At 34.4% G+C, this 13,530-nt stretch overlaps 1 protein-coding gene across 1 annotated transcript in view; it reads right to left on the bottom strand.

Moving 5' to 3' along the window:
- ALG6 (ALG6 alpha-1,3-glucosyltransferase) overlaps positions 1 to 13,530 on the bottom strand; it is a 36,892-nt gene that overhangs the window by 12,093 nt on the left and 11,269 nt on the right. The window contains exons 4-9 of the mRNA XM_088153316.1: positions 11,185 to 11,274; positions 9,396 to 9,484; positions 4,692 to 4,774; positions 1,666 to 1,730; positions 1,145 to 1,339; positions 525 to 660 (exon numbers count right to left, since the gene is read on the bottom strand). Coding sequence (XP_088009442.1) covers positions 525 to 660; positions 1,145 to 1,339; positions 1,666 to 1,730; positions 4,692 to 4,774; positions 9,396 to 9,484; positions 11,185 to 11,274 — 658 coding nt within the window. The remainder of the gene's footprint in view (positions 1 to 524; positions 661 to 1,144; positions 1,340 to 1,665; positions 1,731 to 4,691; positions 4,775 to 9,395; positions 9,485 to 11,184; positions 11,275 to 13,530) is intronic.

A 13,530-nucleotide genomic window follows, 5' to 3' on the forward strand; every position in this document is an offset into this window, starting at 1 on the left:
ACACCAGTAATAAAACCATCTACTTTATGGTCAACATCTTCAGGTTTTACTTCAGCCAAGCAAGTTGCAAAATTTCTACCAGGACAAATTTAAACCATGCAAAATTTGAGCATCAACCCAATGTCTATTTTGGAAGAGTTTTAAAAGAAAAAGAAAAAGAAATTTTGAATTCATTTTTCATGTTTAATTAATTGATTAATTTTAAAAAATCCTCTAGATTGTGCAAGGACCACCATATATTAATGTGGAATATATTTCAAAAATGTATGTCTGAACTATAGATCTGACGATGGGATTAATGCTGTCTATTTGTATAATATCCTAGAAGATGTCAGCTGAGCTAGGGGTTAAATGCTGGATTAAATAACTGGCAAGAAATGACGGCCAGAGAAGCCAGATCATATTACTAGCCTTCTGGTGTATCTTCCACATGAAATCCCTAAGGGTCAAAGTGAAGGTTTCTCAAGGGAGCTAAAAATATAAAACATTTATGAGAAGCTTGGGAGGGGGGACGTGAGGCATACCTCAAACAAACCTCGATCTACTGGAAAGAGCCTTCTGAGCACTTGCAAAATTTGTTCAATGTCTGTACAAAATGGGAACCAGCAGACAGCAAAAGAAAGAATGACAATAAAAGCCAGTTTCATCAACAACCATAACCTGTAAGAAAAAGAGAGGAAAAAAAATCAAGCCCTGAATGAAGAAAAAGAATTTTATATAAGGTACTTTCAAACGTAAAGCTTACTTTCCCAAGTAGGAAATCTACTAGAAGAGTTAAGAAAACTGTTAAGTATGCTCTCCCCACCCGCCCCCCGAAATAAGAAAAAAACATGCTAAACTCTTATCTTCTAAATATGGGTATACATTTGTGACCTGTGCTTAACTAATGACAGGTGTTGAAGAGAAAAGATAGTTGTGTGTATTTTGATACACTATGGACACTCTTAAAACTATTTAGTATGTTATTTAATGACTTAGGAGAAACATGCTTCTCTGGGGGAAGGGGGATAAAGCATTATAATGACATGAATCCCTATTCCAAAAGCTAATCAAGAAATGAATGACATGCACAAATTCCCAAGGCAAAACAGCCTAAGTGCATTCCAGGACCATTTTCTGGATGTCAACTTTTAAAGATACTCACCCCTTGCCCATCAGGCCTTTTTTGAAGCACTTTCCCAGCAGGTAGCAGAAGAAGGGCAGAGCATGGTAGAGCTCCATTTGTTTGTAGTTTATAGCTAAACAAAACGCTATTGAGCCCGAAAGGTCAAAGTCATAAGAGAGAAACAGCACTCCCCACAAAGCAAAACCAAGACTCACAGAATTATATATGTTTGTTCTGTTAAGGACAACGATCTGTAAAGAACTTGCTTATAGAGAATATGCAACTGTAACAGAATTCTCTTCTTGTCTGCTGCCACCAAAACCTACTCTCCACACCACAGAGGTAGCACAGCATAATTCCGAGATGGCATGAAAACAATTCTGATGTTTTAAAATAATAAAACAGGGCATAAGAAAAATGCAGCTTTCACTCTAGATATGCTACTTGTTGCTTTGATGGTCCTCATTTCCCCTCCCCTTCTTACCCACACACAGCATCAGACTTATTTCACAAAATTAATACTTTACAAAAAATTGTCTTCACAAAATATGAAAAGATACTGAAAATGTCCATAGTCAATCAGAATGAGACCTGGATAAAGCAATGTGCAGAGAGCACTAGAAATCTGGAAACAAAAAAAAAAAAAATCAACAAAACAAAATATTTATTGTTCTTTAGAAAGATTATGTAACTGGTATTGTCAACCCATTTAACTTCTGCCATCTAAAAAGATCCAAAATAGTGTTAAAATCCAGTGTTGCAATGGATACTATTTTGTTTTAGATTATTTTTCAAAAGTGCAACTCAATTACCTCACGTTTAAAGTTTATTAAATTTATATCCCGCCTTTTGTTCACAAACTCAAAGCAGTGTATATGACACTCCCTCCTTTCATTTTTCCCTACAACAGTTCTGTGAGGGAGGTTGGACTAAGAGAGTATAATGGGCCCAAAGTCATCCAACAAGCTTTCATGGCTGAGGGTAGACATGTGAGACTCAGAAACAAAATAAAATTATTATGGCACACAGCATTTCACTACAAGAAGATCTGAGATTTGTTTGGGCCAAGGAATTAGAAGGTATAGTAGGCAACAGTAAAATACTACTTTATCTGATACAAGCACACACTAGACAAGAATGGCATGTCTCACTGATTATTTTATGTACAAAACCACTCACAGCTGCTCTGAGGTGGACACTATGTGGACAGGATCTCATGAGATGGCAGAGGTAGTGTCTTGTAGTGTTACCTGGGAAGCTTTTGAGCCTGTGACTCACAAGGAAGTGGTCAGGGTTCTCTGTTGGCTTACCTCTGCCATTTTTGGACTTGCCCAACCCCGCTAGCTAGCTAAAACAGGATATCTTTGAGACCACCAATCCCATACAAAACTTTCAGTGCCAGGAATATTATATTAATTGTAAGGTTTACTATAAATCATCATCATCATCATCATCATCATCATCATCATCATCATCATCATCATCATCATCATCTTACACTGTGTGGCTGTTATTGTATATTGCTGTTATTAAATTGGCAGTGCCTATTACTTCTGTATACCTTTTCTAAATTCATAAACAAAAAGTGAATAATCTGCCCCAGCTAGGGGCTATAATTTATTTATTTAAAAAAAAAAAATTCAGTCCTTAAGGATCATAAGAGATGTATATGATCATGCTGTTGGAGGTGGGATCAAATATGGACATTTTTTTCTTGGGGGGGGGTTATGGGAAAGGTTATAGGAACAAAATAGGTATGTTAAGCATCACAGAAGCTTAAGGGATTTCTTCTTCACTTTTTGGAAACCCAGTGAAGTTTCAAAATTCATACTGCTGAATTTCAGCTGCACGATCTGGGGCACTCAGTGAGGCCTCATGAGACTCATTAACTGCCTTTTCCTACTCTAAGATCTTCTTTTATGTTTTGCCAAAATCTGAATTCTATTTAGATTTAAAGATGGATGCAGTTAAAGCTGGTATAGGCAATACCATGCCAAGCACTGTTTATTTCTGTTTTTATGACTATAATTATTTGTGCAATCTGAAGATGTGGAAAAGATTTATGAGAGCTGATGTCTACTTCCTATATTTTAAATGCTGCTCCATCTCTTATCAGGACAGGACTAAGAATTTGGATTTGAGAAATAATATATATTTTGAGAGTAAGAATGCTGCCTCCCAGGCCTAAAGAGATTATAGTTAAGAACTTCTTGAAAAAGCCAAATTTGATTCAGCTATCCATCCTAAGTCTTGAATAAGATTCTGGAGCAGTCCTGCACAATTTTAATCCATGCAAATTTGATTTAAGGCCTAGTTCTAGATCTAGGCAACCCTCTAGTTTTCAGGACTCAACATTTTTTGATAGAATCAACGGTGATATCCTTCTACGTAGCCTAGCTGGATTGAACTGAAAGGTGATGCTGATCCATTCTGGCAGAATAGTTTGAGACAGTGCTTTGAAACACGTGCTCTTCTCAGCAGCCACTGACCTGTGGAGTAGTGCAAAGTTTTATTTTATCCTCATGCCATTGATTGTTTAATATCTGCACACTGAGGATGGGAGAAAATACCTGGAATTTGGGTTGCATTGTCATTAGAAAGGAATGACACATATGTAGGCAATTTATAATTATTTGGGGGGTTATTTTATTTGTTTTATAATTTCATAACTAAATGATTTTTCTTTTAATTTTATACATTGTTTTCTCTGTATTTAAAACTGCAATAATTTTTTTAAACAAATTAATATGAGATGGCAGGCAATTCTGCCTCTGTTTTCCCATCTTTTAATCTCAGGCTACAGAATAGCTGAATACGTACTTGAAATAGTTTTACAGTAGTTAAGACTGAATAAGCTAAAGCAAGATAAAAGTAATGTGGGTAGGAAAATTTCCTGTAAAGGAATTCAACAGTCTTGCATGGGGTTCCACTGTCTTAAAGGACTTAGTGCTTCTTTATTCTTACTATTTGTGGAAGCACAGGGCAGCAGTAGTCAGAAAGGCCTTTTATGAATTTCAGTTGGTACACAGGCTACTCTTAAAACATGAATAAGAGTCACATTTAATCAATCAATTGAAAATCTAAGGAATACAAACCAAGCCTTGCTTACCCCTGTACTAATCAGCACTATGTCAAATATATAACACTGATCTTGTACAGATATATCTCATATAAGTGTTAAAGTTTTGTTCTTTGCTTTTTTGTTCTAATTTTATTTTAATATACTTTAAGCTTCCTTGGGCATTTTTTAAAAAAATAGAGTAAAAATAATATAATAAAAACAAAAGAAAACAACTAAGGCCACATTTGGATATAATCTATTGAATTTAATAGAACCTACTTCTCAGTAAATATATTTTAGGATCATGCTGCATATTTTAATTTTGCAATCCTTGTTTCTTTTATTATATATAGATAGGTCAACTTGTATTTGTTTCTTGTGAGACACTGCAATAAACATTGTCAGATCAATGTTTTTAATCATAATTGAACTAATATTTATTATTTATTTGATTATTCACTACATTCCTTCCTTTTTTCTCATAGAAAAATTATTATTTGTTGCAAGGAAAAAAATCATACTAACCTTCTTTTTCACCGATGTCTCTTTTAAATAACAGCAGTATAAAATTACTGCAGGAACATAAACTAGCAAATCAGCAACAAGAACTGCAAGACAGAAAAATTATACACAAGAATTAAACCAATATTTCTCATGACTCTATTATGCTTTTCTTTCATTATTATCATTATGAATCATTTATGTAATTTCCATTCATACTTTTCCCCTGCATGTTATGGCTCAGGGATGCCCTGATCAAATGGAGACCAGCCACGGCTGAGAGGTTGCCACTTTGTCTCTTTTTTATTGAAAAAAAAAACGTTATAAACATTCCATGGAAATAACCTAATCAAGGTTAAACCACCATGGACAAAATGGAGAAGGCTTATCCTCTCCTACTCTTTCTGCCCACATTTCACACACACCTAGGTGACTATGATATGTGCATGCATGTGTGTGTCTATATTGTCTGTATGTGTGTGTATTTGTATGGTTACCAAAATCATAGAGAAGGAGTTCCTAGAGAAGACTTCTTTTTTTAGGGTTGATTTAAGTACTCATATTTGTGCCAACATGAAAAGAGAAATTTAATGGAGGGTTTGCATTACACTGCTGACTAGGGGAAGCTACTTTAGTTACTTCACATGTAGCATAGTTAAACATGTCAAACGAATCCTGTACATCATATTATATAAAATGAGTGCAATTTTGCTTGTGCTATAAGACTTCTAGTCTTTTTCCTCCCACTTGTCACTCTGTAGAAACTTCTAGGGATGTCAGAGAATCTGGGATATTAAGAATCTTTTCTATTGGCAAAATAGCATCCAGAGTGAGTCACTGAATTATTTGGATCCATTGAATCCAGCCCATTAACTAAAACTCTTCAGTACAGAAACAAACCTTAGAATACAAACTTTTAATATAGCAGTCAGGATTCTTGTGCAAGACTTTCTTCAATATTAAACCCCTTGTCAAAACCTAGTGGCTGCAAAAGAATCCAGCCATGTATTTATTTACTATTTTCTATTGTGCTTGCTACTTCTCAGCTGAGGTCAGTGTATAGTCCATTAAATCCCTACTGCACTTTTTTGCCTTCTCCCTTATGAGCAGTGGGATGAAAAAGGACTTGTGTTATAAATGGCAGGATAAAAGGTAATAGGAATAACAGAGTAGATAGCTGCTGTTAAATCTATATAATTGATTAAGAATATAGAAGCCATCTCTAACAGAAACCTTGGTAAACCTAATAAACAGTTAATTTTTTGGAATAATGTCTTGATGTTTAAGGCATGAACAGTCTCTGGAATATATTTTGAATGTATTATATAACCTTCTGAATTTCAGAAAGTAGATACTTCAAAAATGCCAGCAAAGAAATTGAATTCTAATAATATACCACTCCCGTCAGTAAAATCTGTTTAAAGGTACATGCACATGTGTCTGCGTGATTGTGTATGTGTAAAGTACACACATACAAACACATACACAAACACATACACAAAGGTACACATAGGTACATGTGTATGTTCATGCATATGTGTATGTGTGTGTATGTTGCCCTCTCTCCAACATTCCTCCAAGTTATCTTAACATCACCTTGCAATTTCTCTTAAGTTATAGGTATCACTAATGTTCAAAATGCTAGGAAAAACAACCACAACCACAACACCACCTTGTGTCTGGTGGACCTCTAGAACATGGAGGCTACTAGAGTGCTCAATGGGATTGTTCCTGTAAGGCCTCCTCCCAACTGCTGATCCTGGGTGGCCCCTTGGTTGACTGAAGAATTTAGGGAAATGAAGTGACTAAAAAGACACCCTCAGCAGCAGTGGCAGAAAATCAGAAGTGGACAAGACTGTGTATTGGTAAGGGTTCATTTCTAAGCCTATATGACAGCAATAAGAGAAGCAAAGCATGAATTCTCTGCATTTACTGCATTCACAGATTTTCTCCCAGCAGCCTCATTCACAGCTATCAGAGGTTTTTTTAGGGAAAAATGGGTGGGATAAGACACCTGCGGGCTCAGTGAATGATTTTGTGGTTTTCTTGGCAGATAAAATCACTCACATCCCCTCTGGACTGGATGTGAGTTGGACAGAATCCAATATGGTGAGCAAATCTGGATCCTGTACTGTTATCAGACAGTCTTTTTAACTTATTACACTCAGTAAAGTGAACAGGGCTTCCTTTGGGATCTCAGAGAGGGAAGTGTGTTATTCTTGGTCCTTTAGGACCTCTTGTTGGCTTTTGATACCATCAGTCATTATATTCTGTTGGGCTGCCTGCAAATGTTGGGAGGTTGGAGGCTATCAAGGTATCTGGAGACTATCAAGATTTGGACCCTACTTTATTGCTAGAAGCATCCATTTGGGGGGAGGTGTTTACAGTTCATTTATTGTTCTGTACTGTTCTGTATTTATTCTGTTGTAACTGACCCAGAGTTTTCTGATTGGAGTAGGCTATAAAAATAGGAAATACAGTAACAGAAATTTATAGCAAAAGATACCAAAACAAAACATATGATGAAGCTGATATTAATCCAATGGAACTGTTGACTAACAAGACAGTTTCGTGTAGTGGTAAAGGCACTAAGGTCCAGGCTAAAAACCAGGAGACTGTGAGTTCTAGTCCCACCTTAGGCATGAAAGCCTGCTAGGTGACTTTAGGCCAGTCACTCTCTCTCAGCCCATCTCACAGGGTGGTTGTCATGGGGAAAATAAGAGGAGGAAAGAGTATTAGGTATGTTTGCCACCTTGAGTTATTTATAAAAATAATAAAGGCGAAATAAAAAATCTAAAAAAAAACCTCAAAAGAAAGGGAGAAGTACAAGCAGTATATGGGACAGAGGTTTATTTTCATAATGCCAAGCTCAATTATTGTTACTATACCAGCTCACTTGAGTACATGCACCTCACAGTATGAGTGGCACACTCATTTTACTATAATTATATAATTATTGTAAATAATAGTTATTTAATTATTTAAATTTTTATTTTATATTTTATAATGCCAAATTATGATATGAGTGATTTTTCAAGACATTATTTTTTTTTCAGTATATACATTCACTAGAGGGAGAATTTTCTAAAATGGATGGTCAACGTTTAATAATATTGAATTCTGTAACCTTGATAACACTCATTTAATGGCTATTGTTAAAAGAATGCCTATCCATTTGCTTAGTTTATACATCAATGATTTGTCAGGCGTGTTGAATTGAGCATTATTAAAGACCATTTCAAGGGTAATTTGGTTGTAGTGATTTTTAAAATGTAATCAATTACTAGAGACCAGATGGAAAGGTTTGTGGCCAGCATAAGAGGTGATGTGGAGGAGTGTCTGATTCTGCCCAAGATAAGCAGCAATAAGAAGAAGCTAACATGTCATAAGATTTTTTTATTACAGGTCTACTCAATCCTAGAGAAAGAATAACACAAACCAATTGATATGTTGTTTAGGATGCTTAATAAATAATTCATATGATATTGCTGGGTTTATTTTTCTTTCCTTATTAACCACCCTATTAACTATCAATTAATATGTTTATGAAAACAATAATCATTTTGGTTTAATTGTAAAAGTAATCACTACTGAATGTCATGATTGTGTATAGGAATACTAGCAGTTTTTAGATGGCTGGGAAAAGCTATTACATAATAAGAAAAATATTGATATCCTGTAAGAAGCATTTAATTTTTATGTGCACATTAGCATCCATTTCAGTAGCACCCTAAAAGTATATGTTGGGCCCAAATTAGCCAACTTGTGAACAGCAGAGAAAGTACTAGTAGCCAGTTGCAGTTCTGCTGCAAGAAGAGCACTGGAGAAGCCACACTGCTATTTGTTTCTTCTCTCTTTATTGTTCCGGTCCTCTACGGAAAGGCCCCAGATCCCTGACAACATCTTTTCAGGAAGTGCAGAGGGTAATGTCTAGTTATAAATGTCTAGTCTAGTATTTCCAGAAAACTGGAAACACTTGAAGGAATAAGCACATTATGTGTGTGTGTGTGTGTGTGTGTGTGTGTATGGAATTAGAATTAGTCAAAGCTTCTACTTCATTTAGCATTCTCATCATCTTGTACATAAGCAGACATCTGTAGATAATAATTGACATGAACTTCAGAGTTATCAAAAATTTAATTTTATATAATATACAGTAGAGGGTAAGCTGTAACTCTGCTGCCATTATTTATTGATTTCTTTGTATTCAAATATTTCTTGTATATTAGGCAAAGCAGATTCAATTATATAATGTAAAATAAAACAACGTAACTGCTATTATACATAATCATGTATGTTTGTGTGAAATAAAGCTACCTGTTACATTAGTCAAAACTGAATAAGGTCAAGCATATAGTCACTAACAGAAGTTCCACAATATGGAGAATACTGAAATATCTGATCTCTTTTGCTCTCTCAGTATAATCAGTTTTAAAACTGAACCTATAGGAAGATGAAGATTCACCTATATTAATAAAAAAATGTTAGCATTATATTTGGCAAGTCATTCAGAATCATATAATACAGTTCCTTACCTTGAACAATCCCTTTCATTATAGTATTTTGCTAGCATAAAGCTGTATTAATGTTAGCAAAGTGATGTCATTAGATACCATGATTATCTCTCATACTCTGCAAACTCTTCTTACATGGAGCAGCTCCAAATGAATAGTATAGAATCAAATAAAATGCCTTGTATACTTACATTGAAAAAAAATCATTTCCTACCTGATGCACGCATGAATAACTTGTGTGACTGACTCTCATACCCATGAGATGTATGCAGCGTAATCCAACCTGGATTTATTAACTTTGCCCTAAAAAAGTTTAAAATGAGAAAAAGTAGATAATTCTCAGAGGTGAATACTTATAAGGTATGATAGCACAAATTAATCTAAACTCATAATAACTGTACTTCATTTAATGGTACTGAATCATCAAGTGTCAAAAAACCTCATAGTAGTTTTTCTTTTGTATAATGTAAAAACACATTCCTTAGGTTTTTAATAAGATAGCAAACCTACAAATTTTGAATGATTTTTTTCACCTTCGATGAATTTACAAGAATTCTTTGATATTTAATCCAGTTTTTGAAAGCTAAAAGTAACAATAAAACACTGATAATAATTTCAACACACCCATTCCAGTGTTTTCTTATAAGACCAAAAAGTAGGTATGTTGACCATACGAAAAAAGTAAAACCCATGTTGTAGCAGTAGCATTATGGGGCCAGTTCAAGGTAATAAAATGGCATACAATCTTTTGAGTTATGCAGAACTTTTATCAGCTAGTTATATTTCTTTTATAAAAGAAAAAGAGGAAATTGTAGCCACTAATTTTGTTCATTACAATTTCATATATAATAGAGTAGGTAAGCTTCTGTTCTCTTGATATTTTTAATTTCAGTCCCCATCAGCACAATGCAGAATAGCCACCAGCATAGAATTGAAGTTCTAAACATCTGGAGAGCACCAGATTGCCCTTCTCTGAGACAGAATATAAGAAAAGTGTCCTTCAGTACAAGATTTCTGTGACTTTCAAGTTTTAAAGTGATATCTCTTTAAAGCTGCTTCCCAAATGGCATCTGCAAGCTAGAAACATAGGTACATATTGATCACTGTGAACAAGCATTGTTCTTTATCTTGCTATAGTTTAAAACAGGTAAGTCCCACTTAAAACCTATGCTTCTTACCATGATATTGATGATAATAATAATTTATTAAACTTGTATGCCACTCAACTCTCAACAACTCTGGGTGGCTTGTGATAGTGGATTATGTGATCAAAGTTCTAGAGTGTTCCAGTATTTTAATTAAAAATGCCTGTGACCATATACAGTAATATACAATAAAATACAGTCTTTGTAAACATAAGATACATGTGTTTATATAATTGGACAAACAGAATTAGATGCTTAAACAGAATACATAAATCCTGGGCTACATACAAGATCTATTTGCAATGTATAATCTTCTCTGTCTCATCTGTATCAATTTTGGTATATGGATAGTACTTCCATGTACAGTTTGTTAGCAAAATGTGAAATAAATGTGAATGCCTTAACTAATGTATTGAAAGATAAACTATTACAGAGATGTGTAACTTGCAGCCCACAATTGCCTCCTGCACCCAAAGCATGGCTTCTATTCTAGAACCCTTCAGAGTAGCTGGCATGTTGCTTTTGGGGAGATTTCAAGGATTTAAATTGGAGGGCTTTCCCCCAATTTAGAGGAGGTGGAAGTTAAGCAACAAATTGGGCATCAAGCCCCTGAAAATATGGAAATAATTTCTTGATGTGACCCCAATCCAGTGACCCAGGAATTCAAATGTTGTATATAATGTCCATATCCAATCACTTTCCTTATTCTCCATTACATTAAAAAAGACATCTTATTAGAGATGACAGTCTCTGAATGTACCACAGAACACCTATGGATGTAAAGAGCTTCTGAATTAGCTTCCATTTGTTCTCTTTTAAGAACTGTTTCAAATAATGGCTATATAATAATTAACTTACACATAAGCACACAGAAGACTGTGATAAGCAGTAAGAGGTGGGTAGTCAAGGCCCCAGTATTGTAAATTATTGTCACTGGTGTTAAAGTACCTGAAAAATAAAGTAAAATCCTGAATAAATATATGTTTTCAGCATATTTTAGGGACAGTATCACTTTGGTTTTCTTATACAAATCTGAGGCTATTCTGTGAACAGAAAAACTTTTTCTTCTCCCCCAAATCATCTTTGGACAACTTTCTGAACAAGTGTTTCTTCAATAATAGATTGTAGAGTGATATACTTTTGGTTATATTAATTGTACACAATTTTATAAGACTCCACAGTGGCTTTGAAATCTTCAATATAGGCATAAGATTTCACAGAAGTTTGCCAGTCTTCAATATAGGTTGCCCTATACTTATGAAAAACCAAATCTAATTCCATTTTTTTCACTGGAAAAACACCAAAACAACAGAGATAAAGAGGAATGATTGCCTGCTTTTGTCAGCACACAAACTGCCGCACTTAGAGGAAAAAACTGTTCCATGTCAAAGCGTATCCAGATGGTACTGTTGGCTTGTAGAAAGGATGGATTTTTGAAAACTAAATGTACCTTAACACAATGTAACAAAATTGTAGACACACTAGGAATTTCAACCCGATAGGAATGTCAGCACAAGGATCATGAACTTGCTCAGACTTATCAATAGTAACAAATTCAACTGGTCCTGTAAATCCTCTAGAGAACAACACAAAAGTGCAAAGGCAAAGAATTTCCATCTGTATGATTCTTCTGTACTGTACATTTCAGTGGAGAATAATCAGAATTTAGACACATCTTCAAGTTGAAAGGCTTCAGAAGATTTTATTCAATGAAAATAAAAATTACAAAAATAAGATATCAGAACCTTTAAATCTCTGTGAAACAGAGTGACTAGTATTTTATAATTGCCAGGGGCAAGTCCTTAGTTTTTCCAGTCTATCCAGTCAAATGCAGCCAGTTTCTGACATTTATTACAATAAATGATATTTCTTGAATACCTTATAAGCAGCCTGAAGTATCTTATGAACAATTCATGATAAATCATATTTCTTAAAGCTGCATCTCTACCCTTTTATCCCACCATTTAAAATTTCTTACACCAGGATAGTTTTAACTTCTTCATTACAGTATTAATATTCTGCATTTTACTTGTTAATATCTCATTTATTCATCCAGCATTGCCCTCTAATTCAGTCTTGGACTCTATTAGAAAAGGTTCGTGCATACTGATGAAGAGAAGGCTAAGAAGTTCCATATTTCTAACTAGCAATAAGGAAGAAAAGATGCTGTCAAGATTGTCTTTGATAAATATATGCATGGACTCCAAAGCAAGATAGGGAAGGCAGAAAGATTTAAATTCATGCCTCTGGCTCAGGAAAACCACATATAGGAAAACTACATACAAATCACATTTCTAGTTTATTGCCCACCTTTTTAATATACTTTGCTTCTGAACAAAGGAGGCAAACGTGAAGTACATGGCAATATCACTTGAGTATATATGCATAGTGTTAACACTGTAGCCTCTTCAAAGGCAAAGACTTTTGGTGACCAACTTTCTAGAAATGCCAAGTTGCACATAGTATAATGAATCACAAAATATTTGTTGCTGTTGCAAAACAAAGCTAATATAAAATTGCTTCTAAATATACTTTCCAAACTGTTATATCTTATTATTCAGCAATATATGGAAGAAAATTCTAATTGCCCAATATTAAACCAGTAGAATGGGTTCAGTAACCATAGTTATATGTTTTTATGGCAGATAAGTGCACTTTCACTGGCTCTTATTCCCTTACTTGTAAATTCTTATGATTTATTAATCGTTTGGAACTGAAGCAATTCTTTTCTCTTTCTCATCATTTTATTAAACCCAATTTGTCCATAATTTATATATAATATTCTTTATTATTGAATATAAATAGAATTCACACAAAAACATTTACCATAATTATATAAAGAAGTTTTATATTGAGACAGCACATTAGCCCACTAGCTTCCGGACTGTGTGCTCTGATAGGCAACAAATCCCAAATTTTCTAGTCTTACAACTGTCTTCTGTTTTAACTGGAGAAGTGAAATATTGAGTCTGAATCTTTATGTACTCTACCTATGGACTGACTGTTAAAGATCAATTACAACCTGGCTATTGATAATTTGATGGTATAATAAATTTAATAAACACTAGGGCTGTGCACACTTTGAAAATTATTTTGAAAATGTTTCTAACTTCGTGTGAGCACAGCATCTTTTTGCTATTCATCAAAGCAGTCCATCTTCAGAATGTTGTGCGAGCCTGAAAAAAGGTGCAGTCACTTAAAAAA

Source organism: Python bivittatus, unplaced genomic scaffold, assembly GCF_059951505.1.
Source record: "Python bivittatus isolate LINGU-HERP-01145 unplaced genomic scaffold, Pbiv_v1 ctg000700_np1212, whole genome shotgun sequence".
Taxonomy (NCBI): domain Eukaryota; kingdom Metazoa; phylum Chordata; class Lepidosauria; order Squamata; family Pythonidae; genus Python; species Python bivittatus.